Source organism: Coloeus monedula (assembly GCF_965178545.1).
Source record: "Coloeus monedula genome assembly, chromosome: 4".
In the NCBI taxonomy this organism is placed as follows: Eukaryota; Metazoa; Chordata; class Aves; order Passeriformes; family Corvidae; genus Coloeus; species Coloeus monedula.
In genome coordinates this window covers 63,105,667-63,128,121 of record NC_138784.1, presented here as the reverse complement: position 1 = coordinate 63,128,121, position 22,455 = coordinate 63,105,667, and the positions used below count along the sequence as shown (strand labels likewise).

Sequence of the window (22,455 nt, the reverse complement as noted above, 5' to 3'; positions counted from 1 at the left end):
GTTCCCTGGTAAAAACAGAAGCATAAAAACGAGAGTGCAATGAATAAAGAAGTTACAGTGTGATCTGCTTCCCTCTAAAATTGATGGTATTTAGAGCATGTTAGAGAATATGAGCAGGAGAGGAGTGCTACGAGCAAAATACTTGTGCATAACCAAGAAAATGAGGGAAAACCCAACTCCAAATATGAGAACAGCTTTTAGATCATTCCAACCAAACCCACAGGAGCTAAAACATGACTCATTCATATTTGGGAAGTAAAGTCAGTGATCTTCAACCTTTGCTGGCCACAGGCAATGATGACAAGCAACTAATACATCAGCAATATTCAGTTTTCTTGGCTGTAGTTTTAATTTCCAATGGCTGCTAGAAATAGCAAAGCATCTTACAAACACAGTGTCACTCTTTAGCCATACATGGGGACCACTTGTATCAGATGAAACTTCAGCATCTACTGCTACTTCATGATGTTCATTTTTTCTATACTGGAAAAGATAAACTAAAGATTAAAAAAAAAGCTTTCAAAATACAAGTATCTCAGAGTATCTCAGATCAAGGCATTAATTGGACAGTAAAGACGAAATTCAGGATTAGCTTTTGTGACATCAGAAGGTGCAAGACATCACACAAGTTGTTTACCTAGAATGTAAAATATCCCTCCTTCAATTCCCTTTTCCTGCAAGGCAGCCCAGCTTCCTACCTCCTCTGCCAGTTCTGTGTGCACACAGAAATGTAGTCTGCAGTCCAAATTGCTTCCTTTTAAACAGATACTGTAATTGTGAGCATCTTCCCTACAGTATCTCCAAGGCAGTTTCCAGATACTTCATAAAAGGAGCATAAAAATGTACATCTTCCCCATATTTGCAGAAGAGGGTGGCTGTGAGAGAAAAAAATTGCAATCCTCTCTGCAGAGCTGTCGAGCCAATGAACAATTTAAGTCTCATTTGATCTGTAATTGGAACAGGCTTTACACAGAACAAGAATCCTAATGCCTAGATAAGAGCTGCGTTTTTAGCATTAACGATGATAAAAAGACTGGTTATAAATCTGTACTGCCCACTGAAGTGAGAATTCTGAAATCTAGCAGCTGTAACAAAGTTAATTCTTACACTGATAAGGAATGAGAAAATGCACTCAGCTAAGCAAAGGAGTTTATAAATGGTTTATCAGTGCAAAAAACCTCAGTAGCTGATCACTGCACGTGTCTTGACATGTAAATACAGAAATATTTTAAACATGAATGCCAAAAATAATCCCGGAGCAATTCAGCCCTGTGCAGAAAGCTGGGCACATCTTTTGAACTACCGTGGAAATGGCAGTGCAGGGTATCCACACAGTGTATTTCAGTCTCTGGGAAGAGAAAGGGCAGTCTTGCAATACACACCATTTTTGCTTTGCAAAGAGAAATAATGACAAACCCCATCTATTTCTTACAAACATATAAATTATTTTATTTACAAAGCCATGTTACAAAAAAAAAAAATAATAATAAAGCAAAAAACAAAAAATACAATCGCTCACTAGAGAATATCTCCAGGCCCGGTGTTGAACCATGGCAGTATCAATCAGATACATGTTTGTTCTGGTTTTCCTTTTTTAAACTGTAAGCCATAGAATTTACTATTTACACCTACTTTAGACATTTATTCTGCTTACAATTATCACAAGCATGGAATGAATTCTATTTGATACTGCTAATACATAAAGGTGCAGGACAAAGAATGAAAATACTTAGTGTTACAAAATATGGATTGTAGAAAAGAAATTGGCTGTACAAGTATGGCATTTTTTTTTTCTTAGAATGATTGGACATGCTTTCTTCAAAAGTCTTCTGGAAAAGGTTCTAAAATCTGTAGTAGGAAAGCACAATATAGCAGGTGCAAATTCATTTCTGTGCAACAACAGTTATTTAATATATCCCATGACTGACCAGCTATGCAAAACCCACAGAGTTTTGTTAAAGTGCCATGGGTCAACAGCATAACAAAATATAAGGTGTAAATAGAAAAATTTCTTTTTTTCTTCTTTTTTTTTAAAACAATAGTTCACTGAGAATCAGCAATAATAGAATATGCTGTATAAACTATTCTCTACAAAGGTCGATCAGCACTATTTACAATTGTTACATCAATACAAAAGAAGGCATACAAGTTATCCAAGTTGCTTTTTATGGCTGACGGGCCTATGCATTGCGTATGTGTAACAACCAAAGCTTCTGAGCCTCTATTGCTGGAAACAAATCACAAGGTTTTCAGGCAAATGGGGAAGAAAAAGAACTACGAGTGAATGCTACACTAAGAATGCATTATAGGCTGGTCCAGTTTGTATCCATTTTTTTCCAAATGTTTACTTCCATTTCATTTTGCAGGCTAAAATTTCCGATACATTTAATCAAATAATGATTCTTTGATGATGAAAGAACACCACGGGATTTTACTTCGTGCTTAACTTTCCTGAAATGCTGTCAGGTGTAAGCCAGTTGAAAACAAAATTTAAGCAGCATTCAAAGGACAGGTTCCATAATTCAGCTTTCCAATTAAAAGATGCATGGAAACAGCTAAAGCTTCCTAAAACTACAAAATTGCTCCTTCAGTCACTGATTAGCATTATTTCTCAGAAGCAACCACTGAATCTCACAACCACTGTTTTCCCTCAACAACTAGAAATAGCAGTTCATTGATTACAGAGGATGACTTTGTTACTGAGATTTTTAAAATCCTGCAGTTTTATAACTCAAAATAAATTAAAAAAAATCAACATAGTACTGCTTCTAAAACTCAACAAGACAAAAATTGTGCAAAAATAACAAAGATATGTACACATTTTTCAGTCTGAAGAAATGTACAATAAAAACATAATTCAAAGAACATTTTAAAAATATAAACATTGCTTAAACTTTCCTAAGTTTCATACTGTTTCTGAAACTATACCGGTCAGTTAGCTCTGAAGTATAGCAAAACATAAATTATTACAAAATTAACACTATAAAAATTTATTTTAAGAATATTTCTAAACTTTTTTCAAAGGGTCTAGCCTTGATTATAATTGCTTAAACATTTTTAGTCTTAAAATTTGCCTTAAGCCTTCTTTTTTTAAAAAAGAAAGTAGTAATAATCTCCCTATTTGCAGTCTCTCGCCTTTCCCCAAGATGTAAATAAACCAGCATATAAGTGCACTTTTAACACTGTAGAAATAAAAATTAACTCCTCTGTACTATTGTTTCAGTACCTAGTATTGGCTTCCTGATTATAAAATCTATATTTTATTAAAAAATTATTCAGTAATCCTATAAGAAACACTGTCAGTGCAATTCTATTAATGCAAGCCAATCTGCTCAACTCCTGTCCTCTCAAAGCCAAACTGCTCACTGAAATTATCAAGTGCTGTGTTCTTAAGGGTCTGGAAATCCCCCAAGATATGGGGATTTTACACATTGGGCCCCTGATAACAGTAATTACAGTTTGGTGCAAAAATCTGCTATGCATTGATTGAAGTATAGATTCCTTAAGAGTATGATCCTGGAAGAGGCTGAACACTCAGAATTCCCACTGAAATTATTAAATGCTGTAGGTACAGAGCACCAATCAGGATTAGTTCCTAAAGTTACAGTGCCCCAGCTGTTTGTAAATTACTAAGAAATGCACTCAATTTTTATCCATAGGACAAGCTTAAATACAGAATTACTGTAATTTTTATTTAATGAAAAAATTTGGAGATCCTTTAAATAAATTCATATCATGATCTGGATTTTTTTCTTTTTTTTTTTGGAATGTCCGTTGTGTTCTGGTAAGGAAACAAAGGGAGCATTGCAATGCTAACAGCTTTAAAAGGCATGAAACATAACCAAGCAGAACGCACAGATCAGTGGCAAATACAAGTGGAAAAACTAAACAAATCACTATTACAGTTTTCTGTAAATTTAATTTTCTTTAAAACCACAAATTCATAAAAGATTAAATCCATCTGCAGGACATAGAAAAGAAAAACCCTGTGGAGTAGGGCTGCTGAGAGCTAGAGATTATAGGCTGGTTCCTTTTCCTTGTTATGGAAGAGTCCTTATTCTACCAGTCCGGTTTGATGTCTTCTAAAAGAGAAACCAGAGCCAGGTTCAAAATCACACAATGTTTTTTGGTATAAAACACTTCAATAAAGTCTGTGGTTGACAGTACTCAAAGCAGGAATTTATTTCAAGTTCCTGAACTAAATTGCCTCCCTGTTTACTGACATTAGACCTTTAAGAAAAGGAACTGCTTTGAATAAACAGCATATTTCCTTTTGGGACGGTCTGAGTTTAGTAAGCTTTGGTGAATCTCATGTTCATTAACTTGGTTATCATTACAAATAAAGAGCAGCAATTAGACGACAACTCTGAAGAATCTTTTCCTCTACACAGCATGTTTTCATGCACAAGGAATCCTCACACAGCATACACGTTGTCACCTTTCCTTAATAAAATGATCTAGTTACTCAGTATTTAAAAACCACCGCATACTGAGGTCTTGAAGTGTTAACACTTTCAGGCACCTAAAAGCACTATGAAGACAAAAACACTTGATTAGTAAAAAACCTAGAACAAGTATAAAATTTGGAGAAAACAAATTTTAATACATATAGACACAAATAATTTCACTATAAAACTACCGTTCCATTAATTTTTGTTAAAGACCAAGTAGGTTTTATAGGGAAAAGTAGTATTTCTTTTACTCAAGCAAAAATAGTTGGAAAAACAGGCACATTTTTATGAATACAATCCCTAGTTCAGGCCTCAAAGAGAGGCAGCAATATTCATATTAAACATTCATTGAGAAGAATCCGTTGGAGTTTAACCTGATGGGAGTTTAATGCAATGGGAGAGAACTCACAGGCCCACAACAATTCTCATGATCCACCAGTCCCACAGAAGTACCTGAGTGAACTTCAACACATGGAGCAAATGACCAAAAGGAACTACTCCTGTGACATCAAAACAACTACAGGCCACCTTCAGCTCACAACTCATCACTGAGTGAGAAACACTCAGTTATGGGTGGCAGGTGACTTCCACAGCACTGCTGCGTGTCCTCTCACTCTGACCGGCTGCTTTGGGAAGGCCGGCGGGAAGCTCTCCCAGTCAGACTGCGCCCGAGCGGTCACAGGTGCAAACAAGACCGGGTTTACAGCGTTACACAATTTTCCAAATGCCACTTTCTCATCCAGCCACTCAACCTTGTGATGAGTTACGGACCTCTCTCCCTTCTCTTGAGAACAATCTTCTCCTCCCTTTGGCTCCCCCTCTGCACCAGCAGACAGCCTCACCAGGTTGCCTGGCCAGGGAACACAGCGGAGGCAGTCCAGAGGAACTGCTCCATATGCACATTTAGCTTGGCAGCTGCAACTCTGCTTCCAACTGCATTGTTAGAAGTCTGTAGTTGTGATGTACTCATGAAAACTTGCCAGATTTTTCCAACTATAAACCCTGGTGTATAGCAGAGATTGTCTCTGCCTACAGATCTTGCTTCACTTGGACTCCCTGATTATCGTGGTTATAGCAGCACTAACATTCAAAACAAGAGAGCTCAGCTTCCACAGTAATATCTTCACTGACATAGCATGTACTTGTAGATCCACTTATTGTTACCTAATATTAACAGCTTTATAATGAAATATTACAGCACAGTTTAAGACAGAAATTTTATTTAGAGACTACTCAATTGCTAGATTGGAGATGAAAGCTGCCAACAAAGCAGCTCAGATTTGACAGTGACAAGCATTTATTAAATAGGGAATCATTATTCATGGTTCCAAATACTAAAATCCTCCAAAAGTTAAAAAAAAAAAAAGTTTAATAAAACTTAGTATCAACTTGATTTTTTTTGTATTTGTACTTTGAACTCCACGTTCAACTACCAAACTGAAAGAAACATTTTTTTTTAAAAAATAAAGAGTTTGTGGGGCTTAAAACAAGCAAACACTTCTATTTTTGATAAAGTTATGAAAACAGGCAGCTGAAAAGCTCTGCAATACTCTCAGTTTACATAGACCTGACACAAAATTAATGTTTTGTACCCTTAGGTTTTTCCAGTGGGATCTAGGCAACAGATCCCAACAAGTTCTGCTCCTCGAGTAGTGTGTATGTTATACTAACACAGGAGCAAGATGTTACAACAAAAACAGTTTTGCACTTCAGAACAGTTTGTCACTGGCAGTTGGATGACAGTGTCTCACACAGGAAAATGCCACTCCCTAGAAATATGAAGAAACTTTCCACTTTTTTCCCTTCAGAGTAGTTCTTCCATGCATATATTGCTTTGCATTCAGCAGTGAGAGAAAAAAAAGAAATTTACTGTTTGGCAGTTCATCTCAAGATATGAGTGATTCAGAGTATTTTGAATGGGCATACAGTAGTGGGTTATCATTACCATTCTTTTCCCATGTCTACACAGCAGGAACTAAGCAGGCACAACCATTTGGAATAACTTGATATTAAATTCTTGATAAAGTACTCAACTTGGAGAGTCAAATAGTAGGCACCATATTAAAACAAACTACTGTATCAGTCCTCCAGACAGATGAGGGCTGGATCAAAAAAGCTGAGTTACAGCATTTATCATTATCCAACTTGCAGACTAAGAAGAACTCGCATTACTCATGGGTTAGTTATCCTTTTAGATTAGTTTCTCTGAACAGTCAAGTGCCTCATCTTCTCTATCCTGTTTCTGTTCTCCCTTTGCTGCTTCACTTCTGGCCTATTTTTAAATGCTGTCCCTCCTCTGCCAGTCTGCGGACTCTGCTGTGCCATCTTGCTCAGCAGGAGAAGTTGGATAAAAAGACCAACAGAGATCTGCTGCTGCTGCTGAGCCTCTATCACCAAAGCAACAGCCAGTGAGCAGCACATGAGCCAGCCTGAGCCATAATACAGGTGGGTGAAAAACAAGCAAAAAATTTGTAATTCATAATTCCTGGAGGGGAAAATAGCTGGAAGAAAATTACATGGAAGGAGAAATCTAGTATTAGTTCACTGAAAGGCAGCTTCTATAAAGAACTGTATTTATAAAGAAATTGTATTTTAAGGTTTTATAGTACAAAATGTTTCAAAACTGCTTACAGACTACTTAAGTACACTTTTTTTTTAAAGCAACTTACTTGTCTGTTGTGTACTGGGTTTGATGTACTCGAAGGACTGGATTGTGACAAAGCTACACTGCTATTTTTTCCAATCTGAAAAACATTAATTGAGCAGTATTGAGAGGCATATTTGTCAGTTGAATTCAGATGCTGGTGATGGCCTTCCCTTTCCTATGTAGCGTGGTACTAATCACGCTGCATTTGAAACACAAGTATTTTGCTATTGCAAAAGATATGCTTCAGATAGAATCATCATTATCTCTCAGAGCCTGTATACTTTAAATAGTCTTAAAAGGTACATAAATACTGTTACAGGTCAGAAAATAACATACAAAACAGTTGCTGAGGGAATATAAACTGTAACCCTCCACCTCTCTAGAGTGAAAGAATGGTTTCTCTAGTTACTGGAGTCACTTAGAGCAGCTATTCAGAGAGCACAGGGTGTTTGAGGTCATGGGATCCTTCCCAGGAGACCTTCCCCACTCCTGGGGAGCTTAAACCACGTGGCCAAGCACCAGAGCATGCCCTAAGTTATTCCATTTTCTTCCACATATCACTGCTCAATAAAGCAAATATTAATCACAAGAACCAAACTCCAGAGGTTAAAATTTGCATTTGTATTCATTTACTGCTTCAGAGAATTTCTTTGGGAATGAGTGTAAATTGTAGCACACATAGATACATTCTAAAAGTACTTAGTTATAATATTGCTATATTCAATCAGCTTGTTTCAGTGTTAGTGAGTTTACAGCACTCTGCAAGAGCAGCCTGTTGTAAGTTTTTCTACAACGACCCGTAAACATGGAGTAAATAATTCTGTTGGGGACATGGCTGTTGAGTCAGAGGAGTAGTTCCTCAGGGGTTACAAGACTTTACAAGAAATTAACCATGGATACCTGTCTACAAACAGCAGATGACTGCAGCATGAATACTTGTTTACAAAGTCACTGACTTCAAGTAACATCACTTTAATCCTTTGACAGAGAGGTAGCAAGGACCTGTCTTCTAAACAGTGAGAAATGCAGCAGCCAGTTTCTTACTGACTTGGTGGGGCTGTGGCATTGGCTGGCAGGGCCTTCACAAGAGCAACTTTCTCCTTCCCTTCCGTGTTGTTTGTTATTTTGCCATTTCACATAGAGTAAAAGGTAGCTTCTCTCTTCCTCTCCACATTTGCCCTTTCTCACACAGAGATTTTTTGAAACAGTGTTCTCTCTTCACATTCTATCCGGAATAAATGTTTAAAGTTTTTATTTACAGCCAGTTTTGAAGGTGCTCCCATGGTGCACAAAGATTAAAAGGATGGGTGCTGCTCCCTTCAGCTTGTTGTTTTGCCTTCCACAGCTGCTCTCTAGAAGATAACATTCTTCAACATACAAATCTTATCTACACAACCTTGTATCTTTCCTAGCCATTCAGAATATTGGGATACACCTGCAAACCTTTCTTCTCTACAAACACTATTACAGCATTCATAAACCCCTTCATAATAAATACATGTCCTCCTTTTAAATGGAGAAATAGTCACACAGGCTGAACAGGTACAGCACCCTGAAATGAAAGAAAGGTTCCAAGATGTCTTGGGTCTTTAATGACGGGAAACACCATTTCAAAAGTATTAGTGTGAGGCCAAAACTCAAATCCTCTTTTTTTCCCCAGTCTCTTTTAAAAATAAACTGTACTTCAAAACCCAATGGTTAACACTTCCAGTTACTATCTATCCAGTCCAGAGCTGAATTAAGTAAGAAAACTATACCTGAGCCTATCACCTGTTGCTGAGTTCTTAGTCTCTTCAATTTGCCATATTACATGAAGGAACAGCAGCAAGATTTTAAGCCATGACATTTTTGGGGGTGGGATTTTTACTGTAACTGCATTTCTAGAACACAGCGAGTCAAACAGCACAGCTTAAAAGGGAATTTAAGTATTGTACTCTCCAGAGCTTTAATAAACCCATGTAGAGTATGTCATATTAGTTGACCCATATGCTTAAATGGGTACAAATTCCATTTATTTTGTATTGCATACAGTATCCTTGTCACAAAGACAATTAGCTGCCAGACAGACTTCTGAAATACAAGTAACTCCATTTTACCTCCTAATTTTGACTACTGCTGTAGCTCCAAAAACCAGCAGTATAAGATGAAAGTTTACATATATACATACACATATATGCATGTATATATATATATATATATATATATATATATATATATATATATATGTATGCACCTGGACAGATATATATATATATAAAATACGTTTAAGTATCTTTATATGGTAACATTCATTACAAACATTTAACCTCTTACTTAAGAAAAAAATACTAGTTATGAATTTTTAACATTTTTACAAATATTCAGCAAAGACCTCTGATTGATTCCTTGTGGTTTATTTACTTCTATTACTGTGCAACAGGATGAAATACATAAACTGAAACAGGAATGACACACAGGAACAGATTTTATCCCAAGGGGACTCAGAATTTGAACTCAGAACCTCCTGCATGCAGCCATAAGATTCCTCACACTGCATTAGCTACAGATACAGTCTATGTCCTGTGAAAAGATGACACAATCCATTTCTTATTACCCATGTCGGTACCAAAGCACCAATTTGTACTTACTTTTTCTTTCCATTTGACACCATAAACCTCAGGGCAATTTAATCTTTCTGGGCACACATGTTTCAAAAATCTGATTGTGTGACAGAAGGAAGAATTTACAGCATCCTCTGCTGACTGCAGTTACTTGAAGATCAGTTCTGATTGCAAGACACATTTAAGAGGCTTACAATAGAAAGACAATGCCACTACCCATTTTAAAAAGCCAAACGAGTCATCTCTGTTGCACCTCTGCTAGAAGTAGGAAAGTGAAAATATACCTGCTAGGCCATTCTTTGAGACCTTCATTCTGTCTCCTATACCAGCTTTAGGGTTCATTTATTCCTTTTTTCCTCTCCTATTTCTGCTAGATTACTTATGGATTGCTTTGCCCTTACCATCTTCTTTTCCAAATTCCACTTGTTTGTATGTGCAATATCCTTAGGAAATGAGAGTTTCACAAGGAAAAAAAAAACAAACCAAAAAACCCCACGAATTCCTAAGCTACCTTCTCTAGATTCTCTGAGGTATCCTATTTTCTATGGCTTTGTCTTCCAGACACCAGGGCCAAGCATTGTTTTGTGTGCACTGCACAGCACTGGACACAGTAGCAGAATGAAACAGTAGATCATTATAAAGATCATATTGGCAGTTTTCCCACCAGATCTTACTTCACACATACTTTTGTCCTTATATGGCACCACTGAAAGAGAAGCCAAAGCTCTGTTGCTGTCAATGAAGCAAGCGTGTGTAACCTTATCTGCTGCACTGACTTCAGTATTCTGTGAACACATGTACACTGAAAGAGATAACCAAATGTCCACTAAAGGTCATCTGGTTAAGATCTTAATTTCTTAATTTTTCTAGTTTCAAACAGGAAACAACATCTGAGTTCAGGCACCTCAGACTCTCCCCAGGAGAAAGGTAGATGTATCTTACAGAAGAGACATGAAGAGACTTGCATAACATTAGGAAATGAACCAGCAACAAGTTTGGGAAAAGAAATAAACAGAAATTCTGACTCTCATCTTCCTGTTTCAATAACACAATTTATTTCAGAGAGATGAGAATTAAGAAAAAATATTTCTTCTAAAAATTATTTATCCATTCTGGACATTCAATTTTACTTTCAGATATACAAATAGCTACTTTAATAATTGAATAAAAATCTCATAAAAATATTTTGAGAAAGTGTGTATATATATATGTATAGCTTTTTAAACTCTCAAAACATCTTTCTATGACTGGTACAAAACAAATACAAATACGTTTCTGTATTAATCTAGAAAGTAAGTTGTGTGATGAAAACCAATCTGAAGCAAATGCGGTATTTTCTTTTCATAATGCATGAAACATTTCAAGGAAGTCAGACATGATCTGCAAAAAAATAACTGGAAGAGTCCCTTACCTGCCGAGAGATGGAGCTGCTTGTAGGATCTGGCACCGCAGAAATAAGGTTGGCAGTGCTCTTTCTATGAACACTATTCATACCAGGCATTTTAGTGATTTTACAGGCTTTGCTACTAGAACTAGAGTTTTTACGTTTTTTTCCTTCTGATTTGTCAAAAGAAAGGGGAAGAGAAGACACTGCATTATGTGCTCCCAGGGAGTGGTCCCCTGAGTGGTGCACGAGAGAAGATACAGACAGATTAGAAGAGTCAATACTGCTCACTACCATGCTCATGTGTTTCACTGAGTCTGTTGAACTACTTGACAATGAAGTCCGTCCTGAGGGCTCCGATTTGGCACTGAGTGGGCTTGTTCCATTATTGGTATTGTGCACAGACACACTGTTATAGGAGGATGTCGCCTGATAGGAGTTCAACGTTGAACTGGGGTTCAGGACACAGTTCTTTTTGTGGGACCCTGAAAATGAAGACGAGGGAGATGTCTGCAAAGATAATGAGGACGATGATGACGATGAAGACGACGACTGCGGCTTTTTCTTTTTGTTACTTGAAGACTCATCACTCCGTGATGACAGGTCTTTCACTTTTGAGGATTTGCTGGTTTTTGTTTTGGATGGCTTGTGGGATGGGGAAGGGATGACTGCTGGCACTGGTGATACAGCTGATGGCGCCTTAAAAGTTGAGTCCATGATACTTAGGCTTGCAGCCACGTGAGGAAAAGCTGTGGTGTGTGACATAATGGAATTCGTCTCTGCCGTTGTCACAAAGGCTGCATTTGATAACATGGCTGATGTCATTATGTAAGAAGAAGTGATTCTTGAACTGATAGGTGTTGAAGGAATATACACCGCACTGGGGTTGCTGAAGGGCTGTAAGACTGATGCTGGAAAAGGAGTGGAGACATGTGCTGCTGGAGAAGGCATGGGACTGTCTGCCGCAGGAGGAATTTTCCTAAATAGAAAAGGAAAGGGGAAAAAAAAAGAAGAAGAGATTTAGATACATAAAATATTCCATCCAAACAATGCAGATACGAAATAATTTCCATGAAGGCCAAAAAGGCAAACCTAGTTCATTATAATTTTGATTCCTATTCTATTCTACCAATCACATACAGCAATTAAGTGCACAGGATTACAATTAAAACACATTATTACAATTTCATTTCCTTTCCCCCTCTCTTATTTTACCAAACAATTAAAAAATGCAACTAAAATGCCTGACAGTGGCATCTATATGTATCCTAGTCACTATGTTTCGTTAATTGCATATGTTTTGTGTCAAAGTGCATGCTGCGGAACAGTTTCAATATCAACCTAAACTCATAGGTTAGATTTCAATAAGGTAGTAAATGAGCCAGTCTGGGGGGTTGTGAAGCAATTAATCATTGAGTTTAAAGAGGAAAGATCATCCCTTTCCAAATGCAGTGCTATTCCCAACAGCTCATTTGAGAGCTGGTTAGATGAGATTAAACAGGGAAATGATTGATTAATTTTCACTGATATTGAAAAATTGACAAAATATTAAACAGAGCTTAATAAGCTTTATAAACAGCTGAATACTCTTCTGAGAAGAAAATCTAATAATATTACCTGTGAAATTAGTAGGATGTATTCAAATTCCTTTCCATTCAGCCATCATCTATTATTTTATGTAGTGTGGTGTTATCAAAGAACCAGACCTTCATAATGTCTCTTGGAAAACTATTATGTGAGCTTTTCCCATTATTTAGACTTACATTTAATTCACAGTTTAATCCTATTTCTCTTTGCTAAGAAGCTGTACAGCCCCATAACTCTGTCCTTGTTATCCTTCCTACTGACACCTTTCCCCTTTTTAAAGGCTTACTCTTGCCCTCACATAGCATGGTAAAAGAGCAGCCCTGGGTGTGCTGTGTTATCATATATCAAATCCTAATTACGAGTTCTCTCCAGGTATTCCTCCTATGGAGACTGTTGGCCAGAACACTGTTTATGTCACAGTTACATAAGGGATTACATACAGTCCATGGTGCCAGGAATGAAGAAGTCCTACTGCCTGCTACTTGCAATGCAAACAAAGCTGCCCATCAGAGCAGCTCCTCAGGTTAATTTAAAGAAGGACCAACAATTCACACCCACCTTTGCAAAGTACTTTGAGAACTAGGGATAAAAGTTCTTTGTTAATGTCACAGTTCTGAAAACACGGCCCTGCACCCCTGTACCTCTGGCCACAGCTGCAGAGCTATAGAACAGCAGCCTCACACCCAGCCCTGCTTGGGGAGCACAGGAAAAGGTCAGTCCAGAGGAGGGTTGAGGACAACAGAGGAATAAAACAGAGGTTAGGCACTGTCAGCTCCCTGTGTTATACAGACAAGTGAGTACGGCTGGAGTTCATTAAAATATTAGAGATTACATAAACAGCTAGAATTTGGGTTAACGTTTGAAATCAGATTTAGTGGGAGCAGGACAAGGCCTGTTTACTTCTGGTATCAAATAACTACTGTAGAGATTATTTTGGTTTTCTGTACTAGTTTGCACTAGTAGTGGCACACGCTTTGTCAGATGCCCAAGCATCTTTTCTCCTGACAAACAAAGCCAATAGGTAACAAATTTTAATCTTCCTACTTAAGGAAACTAAAATATTTTTATTTGTGGAAGGTGACAGACACTAGTTTATAAATTTACAAAGCAGATCGAGCATGATCAGTCTCTAAACGACATGAAACTGGCCCTTTTATGGCAGAACCAACCATTTCCAAACTGTATCTCCTAGCACAATGGCACTGTCATCATTAAGATACCAGGTTAGTCAGACAAGCCAAGCTTTAGTGCTTTAAAAATATATTTAAATAAAAATCAAACCTTGTTTATCTAATGGCTGGCATCCAATGAATATAACACAGTCCTGATAATAAACAGTGACATGAAACACTGCACTTTAGTGTCATTACACTGGAAGAAGAATGCATATTCTGTAGCAGAATACCCCCAAAAAAATCAATCCTATCTGCAGATGTAATGAACTTTCAGTTACTTTTTTTTAGAAGAATTAATATTTATTTTAGAAGTGTAGTCCATTTTAATGGAGCTGTGTAGTCAAAGCCTATGGTGCTTGGAACCCGCATATGTGATACAGAGGTGCTTCAAGAGTGACTAATAATCAGAATTTTAAGATCCCAAAGGCAGTAAGGGCACTATGGACTAAAAATCTATCATATTCCATCTTATGCACAGACGAATGTGGACCAAGTTCCTTATCTTACAACTCATGAGCCTTACACAGTGAAGCCTGAATGGGTGATGCAGGGGCATGATAAAAGTTTAAGCAAAAATCTGGATTCTTATGGCTATAAAGAGTCCTAAATCTGGCAGAAATTTACATCAGACTAGGAGATTGTTCTGGTGGGTTGTATATACGTTAATAGAGAAAATTTGTACACGCTACTGCTATACCTTAGTACAGAGGTAATTTTACAAACGCTGGCCATTGAGTGTTTAATTTTACAGAATTAAAAATGTTAAATGATCCACCAAGTGTAAAAATCCCACTTACTTCCACATCTGTGAGTTCAAGTGTTTTTCTACCATGGAGTTCAGTGCGAATCGAAAATGGTCCCATCTTCTGTCAAAGACATAGTACCCTCTTCCCATTAAACGACTGCCATATGAACAGAACTGAAAGAAAAGGTATTTCAATGTTGCTTATAAAAATGTATTTCTACATTATGAAAGATTTATTGATAGATCAAGGAAAACCGTTGTAATTTGTATCATGCACATAAAACTTATTTTTAAATGTGGTTTTCACTATCTGCAGCATAAACAGTTTTTTTACGAATTATGAAATATGTGCATAATATCTCAACTTAGTGTAAAGTATATTTCATACTTCATTAACGAATCAGTGCCAGAGAAAGAATGTAACTGCTGAGGTACTTATAAAGAAAAAATTCCTACTGCCTCAGAAAGACAAGTTACACTGTTCTGTGCATCTTAAATCTCATAACTGCATGACAGCAATAAAAATATAACTGAAGAGGGAAAAAAGTGCAACAGGAACATCTTTAGTATCTACTTAATAAACAAACCACTGACATTTCAGTAAAAAAGTATATTATCATCCATGGCATCTGTGCTACAACACAACATGGGATACACTCTTCACAGCGCATGAAAATCAACTGGAGGAGTAGTAAATATTTTGAGAATTCTGGAGAGCTCAGGAGTCCTTGCACTACTTCCTCTGGAGAGCTTCCTGAAAAGTCCTACAACACTGAGATGTTACAATCAGGAATATGTTCTTGCTTCAGCTCAGTCTTACTGATCTACATGATGCAGAGAACTGCTACAATGCCTGTTTGTAGGAGAGAAACCTGTTACAAAACATCCTCAAAAAACAATACAACTCTCCATCGTAAGAGGGACTGCATGGTGACTGCAACTGTTCATTCTACATCTGTTTCATGACCAGGTTAAACAGGTTAATTAAAACCACCACCTAAGTTGACAAACTCGCCTCATCTCCCAGTGAGCTAACACTAACATCAGGTACCACCAAGAGGTAATTAAAGTAGCTACTGACTTTCCCCCTGATAATTATTACTACCTGGCCGGGAGAGGGACTTCGTAAGGAAAACAGTTTAGTTGAATATGAAATTCAGCATGAACTGAGCTGGAGGTGATTTACACCATCTTTTCTGTCTTCATGCTGATATGGACTAAGAAGTTTCACTACCAGTAACTGTTTCAGTTGAGTGACACTAAGACTTCAAAGAACAGATGAGTCAGTGGGTTTGCCTTGAAACAGAACAAGGATCCTAAACCAAAATGGCTATTGACAGCCACGCCTCACTGCTGAGGCATGTGCAAGAACTGGCTGCACTTAGATTATTTTTTAAGTTGTGTGGGCACCCATGCAGTGAACCTTTAGTTTTTAATTCATAGAGAAGCAGTCAGCAAAACCAAAGTAGCATACAAGAGTACCAATGAAACAGGAGGTTCCTGCATATGACAGTATCGTGTGGACTACAGTAATTCTCATTTTCTCTGTAAGAACCAAATACAGGATTTCATCTGACAGTCGTTTTACGTTCAGGCCATACTTCTTCCTGGTGTCTGACAGTAACAAGTTCTCCTTTGCTCTAGGGAATACAAACAATGCTACCAGCTATCACAATGTTTGTTTTATTCTGCATATCATATGGAAAACATGTAAGTGTATTCCTTGGCTCAATTTTTACGAGAACCAACTCCTAAGAAGTTCAAGAGTTCTTCCATTGCTTCTTGGTTTGAACAGCATAAATAAATTCACACTGCAGAGATAATATCACAAAGCGGCTTTTGCTATTTACAGTGAAATTTCTCACTAACACAGAAGAAAGACAAAACCAGCTGCTTAAACACATACTTAAGCCACCACCAGAGCCTTTCCATTTTGACATGAATGAAGCAATAGTTTCTAAGTCCACACACACTCACATAAATGACATTTAATTACTGCTTTAAACCAGACTACAAAAATGAACGGAGCACTGCCTTTTGCCACCAACTGCAAGGTACAGTTTCGTAAGAAGGACAACAACCAAGAGAATATCTGCTCATGTCACATTTAAAGCAATGCAACTTTCCTCAATTTAGCACAACTACACCCAATTTGAGGTCTACTGAGAAGACCATCTAAAAATAGAACTTCTGATTTTCTGCTGCCCATCTTGTCCTACATCAATGTATCGTGTGTACTGACCAGTGGTCTCCTTCTACCTTATCCCATCCTTACCATTTTGTGTTAAATGTATTTTTTCTCTTTAGAACAGTTTTCAGAACGTAAGGTCTTCATTCCTTATTAGTCATTCTTACTAAATTTACTTATTTGTTCTCCCCTCTCTAATTATGCAAGAACAATGACAAGGCATGCCAGAGACTGACACATACCCCAAGAGGTCTGGGATGGTGTCCAGAAAAATGACAGTCTAATTTATCGGATTCTTCAGCTCCATCCACTTCTCCTTCATCACTGGACAATCTGCTCGTGATATCTCCTCCAATGGAAGGCAGTGGCAGTTCTGGTACATACCCACTGTGGTTTGAAGAACTGTTGCTGTTTATGCTATTTGCAGATGAAGGTCTAGAAGGAGAATATACATTTAAATCATCAGCAGTCAAAGGCTCTATAAACCTACGTGCTGGCATCAAGCATCAAAGCAAATGATGCCAGAAATTACCAATGTAAAGAAGGACAGTAAAAGACATTGAATAGCTGACATTAGGTCTTGTCAGAAATATATTGTGCGGTTGTCATCAAGTTAATGTTAGCAGAAGCACCCTTCTATTGCCTGAAATTTTAAATTTGTCATGAAGTTGGATTTCAGATCTTGAAAGAGGCAAAGTATATTTAAAACACAAATAAAAACCAGGTGTATAAAATCTTCTTACACGGAACCGTTACTCAGCTACTTGATTAATCCCAAGGGTCCACTTATGAAATTATATTTCATACCAAAATCCTACTAAAATTAATGTACTAAATATAAGAGTGTTTAGCCGACACTCTCTACAGGTAGATTAGTGAGTGAAGGAACTGGGAGAACTCCTCACAGTGTGTAGGTTTTCTTTACCTTTGTCTAAAATGCAATAGAACAAATTAGGAATGTTTTTGCTCCACAGGGTGTGATGGTGCCTTGCCTTTCAAAAGTAGTTTGAAAACAGGTTAGATTAGATTAGATTAGATTAGATTAGATTAGATTAGATTAGATTAGAAGTGGGGGTGGAAAAGGTTCTCAATTACAGTCTGTACAACCAAGACTCTGGTTGTATGGAGAGCTCTGAAGCTGGAGGAGATGTCCACACTGGGCAAATTCTGCAAATGATTATTACCACAGGCCTGGGCCCTAGGGTGTATCACCGTGTCCCGCAACCATAGGGAGGAGGAGGAGAGAAGATCCAGCAGGCAGGAATTGTGCAGCAAGATTGATTTATTTAATTATTTTACAAACTTTTTTATAGACTTTTTTCTTCATAGTCTAATTGGACAAAGGATCAGCCACCCCTTGGGGTGATTGGCTAAAATCCTAAAACATCCGTTGTCAAAATATTTTTCTACTGTACCATAAACAAGACTTTTCAAGGTTGCAGGTGGCTTGGTTGTTTACATACTCTGCTACCTCTTCTGTGAGAGAGAAAAGTCTCTCACAGACTTAGAAAATAGCAAGAAAATCCTTGCTAGCAGCGTTTTTGTATCTACAGATGATCTTCTTCCATCCCATGAGTTCCTGCTCTCAGGACAGAGCAGTCCCCCCCCAGCAGCAGAGCCGCTGGCCCCCACAGAGAGGCAGCAAGGCTGCCACGGCTGCTCTGAAACCGGGCAGGACAACCCAACAGAGGCACTGCAGCAGAAACAGAAATGCAGGCTGTACAAACACAACATACGACTGCTAAAATCCTCCTCCTCGAGTACTACTACCTCTGTAATTTCTGCTGCTGACTCTCATGGAATTGCATTCCAGTTTTGCTACTTTGACTGTAACACCTACTAAACCCAATCTGTACCTTTCTGTCTGTGCTCCTCTCTATGAACGGCTGTGTAAGGTCACCTCTTTTACAAGAACTAGGCAGAGAAGCACAATTCATCTGTGGCTATTCTTTCATTGTCTTTTCACTCAAACCCTGCAAGGCCCACCTCTGTCACTGAAGGAATAAAACTTCATTAGGGCTTGGTGGCCACACAGAAAACATTGGAAACAGCTGTCTCTGTAAGATCTGAGACAGCAAATACAAGAAATATCTCTTTGAAATAGGGACTACTGTGGTAGGAAAGTCCCAAAATGAGCACCCAATCCTGACCAACGTTTCTGCAAGAAATGAATGATGAAAAAATGTAAATATGAACAAAGCCAACTAGTTTAGCTCTATGCACTCCAGCCAAAATTAGTACCAAAAAATCTCACAAATAAAGAAAACATATGGGAAGTTTTCCAGAGGATAATCAGAATTCAGTAGCTCAAACACCTCATACTGTTTTTTGCAAAAGGATGCCTTCAGAAGTTCTCATTGTCCTTCTGAAGACTGTTTTTGTCCTTTCTAAGAAAAATCTTCAAAACAGGGAAGACATGCTATGGACGGTTTCATATCAATAGTTTTAAATCAACACGAAATTACACCTTTTTTTACAACAATTCCATTGATGCAATTAGCAAAGTATTTCTGGAGAAAAATTCTACATTAATGTGCGGAATTTTACTACTAATACCTATACTGATTCATGTAAATAGACTTTTCTTCTCAACTGTGACCGAATGACTTGAATATAAACTTTCCTAATTATTACCGACAATTTTAGCCAAAAAATGCAGTTAGTCTGAGATTCTGAGCCAAAGGTGCACACTATTCCTTTCCTCATTCCCAATCAGATCACAGGCTACCATGGACAGAGTTAGGTTAACATAAGCTAGCAGAAATTCTTATATTAGTATGTTTTATTGTGCAATAGGCTAAAGAAGTATCAAATGCTTATAAAATGAGTTGTAAGAAAGACTAAGAAATGTCTTACAGCACCTTCAGAATGCAACATTTCACACTGGAGAACCGCTTACCTTGGAAGTATAGAATTTGGTGGTCTAGATTTTGCAGGAGATGTTACTTTAGATTCTTGCCCAGAGTTCACTGAGGATCCTGACAGAGAGTCTTGTGCTGGTGTGGGCTGGCTCTGATAGCTTTCCCTTGCAGATGGTGGATGCTCTTTGTCTTTTGCGACTTCTTTTTCCCTGGATCGAGCTTTGTGTTCAGCTAGAAGGATGTCAAACTGTTTTTTACGGCCTGGAACTGCTCGTCGATGATTAAGTGAATGAGTCTAAAAATAGGGTGGTTAAAAAGCATTTGTGTGTGCATGACATTGTTTATGAGTCCTCTACACTTCTGATACACCAATACTCTAAAAGATAAAATCTACTTCAAACAACTTTAGCCACAGTTATGGAAATAAAGCTGCTATTCCACATTATGTTTGATAATTTATAGTCATTCTTAAGAAATGCCAACGTCAAGGCTAAAATTACTTTTTGCAACAATTTTTATATAATAGAGACTATTGACTTACCTTTTCCAAGATGGAAAATAGAATTCCAGTAATTTTAAGATATTAAGAAAATAATTGTAGCTTTTAACTTACAATGAAAAACTTATTTCATTGGATTGAAAAACATGAATACATTTTAAAGCAAATTTAGCTGATCATCTCTACTGACAGGCAGCACATACACATACAAATGTTCATTAGAAATGTCTCACATTGTAGCTACTTTTTGACACGGGAGTTATTACTATCACAAGGGCAGCCTCCAAGTAATTTATTATACAAAAATATGGTAATTTTTTTTTTTACTAAAAACTGACTATACTTCAGCATTGTTGCACAGATGAACCAAAGAAGGAGCATTTAAAACAATACTTGGGCTTCTAAATGAAACATTAATGCTTTTTGCATCATAAAATGACAAGAAAAAAATCTTTTTAGAAATATCAGTGGAATAATGCAGATGCTCTGATTCAAATAAACAGAATTACACAAAAGAATTACCTGAAGACAGCGCCTGAATACCATACCCATTGTCTGTAAGACAGGAGCAGGTATGACCTCTCAAACTACTGTGGTAGGATTTAAACTATAACAAAGCATCTGATATGTTATCTTCTAAGAAAAATACCTTGCAGGTGAGCGATCTTGTGCAAGGTTTCTTTGTTTCAGGATCCAGTACTCCACAGTGTTTATTTGGGTCAAATTCTCTTTCTGTTTGATGGGAGAATGAGAAACGAGAAAAAAAATAGATCATTACAGAAGTTTTAATCAGAGTAGCTTACAATTTTTGCCTGTTAGAACTTAATTTAATCAGGCTCAACCTGAACCACTGATCCCAACCCCAGCATCCCATAACAGTGCTATGTGCATCACTCATATAGTTGTGCATTTTTTTGTCCTTGCATGATTAAAGCCATTTAGAGCAGGATTTCAGCCAAAGACTTCATAAAAGTAAGTCTGATTACAGTGGAGTGGCCCAAACAAAGGACCAAGCCAAATCCCTGTGACTTCAGTTTCCTCTCTAACTCTGGCTGCCTCCGAGGCCATGAAATACAGCATTTGCAGATCTGGCTCCTGAGCTGGGCTAACACACAAATGGTATCACAAGTGCTTCAAACAACATTTCTTTGACATACTTACAAACTCTAGAAAACAACCCATGGTTGATTACTGGTGGCATTTTAAAATAAAATTTATCTAAATCTGTCCCCTAAATCTTTATAAAAATAACATGTATGTTAGTTTTTATTTCCCTAAGTGAAGGGAGGGATGGAATTTAAAGTTTGCAGAGATTATGAAAAAAGGCATTTACATGAGTTCTACTCATGATTAACATTAAAAGTGCATTAATATTTAATATGTTATGTTTGCATATTTAATTTCATTAATATTTTACTATTTCTATACCACAGATAGCATCACCTTCTTTAGGTTATGTTAATATAATTTTAGGGTTTGCACTAAGAGCTGTAACAAAACAATGGATATACACTTTTCATTTTACGCCATCAAAACTCTCTACCATTACCTTCATACACCTTGACAAACTATGGTGTAATTGGCAGACTGGTTTGCTTTTGTTTGATAAGGAAATATAAACTATTTGCCAAATCCTATTTTAACCATACAGTGGTGGTACATTCAGATATAATAAACATCCTGTACTCAAATACAACATTTAATCAGAGGATTTAAAAAATCTTTATAAACAAACAAATGGGAGCTAAGAGGGAGACAGTGATTCACAGCTGTGTTACAATGTTTTGACAGCATCACAGCAAGCAGAACAGCTGGAAGAAGAAAAGTAAGGACAAGTAGCTTATGTTAGACAGCAACTGTCCTCCAGAGTTCACAGTTACTAGCAGTTTTATGTATTCTGCTATATAGACCTAAAATGTTATGCAAACATTAAATGGTTACGTTATTAACCTATTAGCAGAGCCATACAAAAAAATGAGCTTGGGAAAACCAGCTGGCACAGCTTTTTTGGTGAAACCTACAAAGGGACTAAAATATGTTATAGGCAGTTGTAGTTGGTTTGGCATTTACAACACAACAGAAACACAAAAGTAGCTGTGTATGACTTAATAGAATAACTATTTTTTTCGACTTAATAGATGAAAACACATGTTCATAAACTAAAGGAGTTAGTTACTCCTGGGATTTGAGTGTAAGATGTTCCTATTACAGTTTCCTGAATCACCCACTGAAAATCTTCAATGCAAATTAAAAAAACCACACTAAAGAGACAATATGGACTAATATGCCTTCAAATGAAAAGTCCTGAGGGCAATTAT

At 37.3% G+C, this 22,455-nt stretch overlaps 1 protein-coding gene across 5 annotated transcripts in view; it reads right to left on the bottom strand.

Moving 5' to 3' along the window:
- Positions 1 to 1,466: 1,466 nt before the first annotated feature.
- Positions 1,467 to 22,455, bottom strand: part of ATXN7L1 (ataxin 7 like 1) — a 112,555-nt gene continuing 91,566 nt past the window's right edge. For 4 of the 5 annotated variants that reach the window (XM_082280480.1, XM_082280482.1, XM_082280484.1 and 1 more), the window contains 7 exons: positions 20,787 to 20,869; positions 19,677 to 19,933; positions 17,020 to 17,212; positions 14,642 to 14,763; positions 11,110 to 12,061; positions 7,121 to 7,195; positions 1,467 to 4,082 (listed from right to left, as the gene is read on the bottom strand). In XM_082280480.1, coding sequence (XP_082136606.1) covers positions 4,041 to 4,082; positions 7,121 to 7,195; positions 11,110 to 12,061; positions 14,642 to 14,763; positions 17,020 to 17,212; positions 19,677 to 19,933; positions 20,787 to 20,869 — 1,724 coding nt within the window. In that variant the 3' untranslated portion in view covers positions 1,467 to 4,040. Of the gene's footprint in view, positions 4,532 to 7,120; positions 7,196 to 11,109; positions 12,062 to 14,641; positions 14,764 to 17,019; positions 17,213 to 19,676; positions 19,934 to 20,786; positions 20,870 to 22,455 lie in introns of all 5 variants that reach the window. The other variant, XM_082280481.1, reaches the window with a different exon arrangement.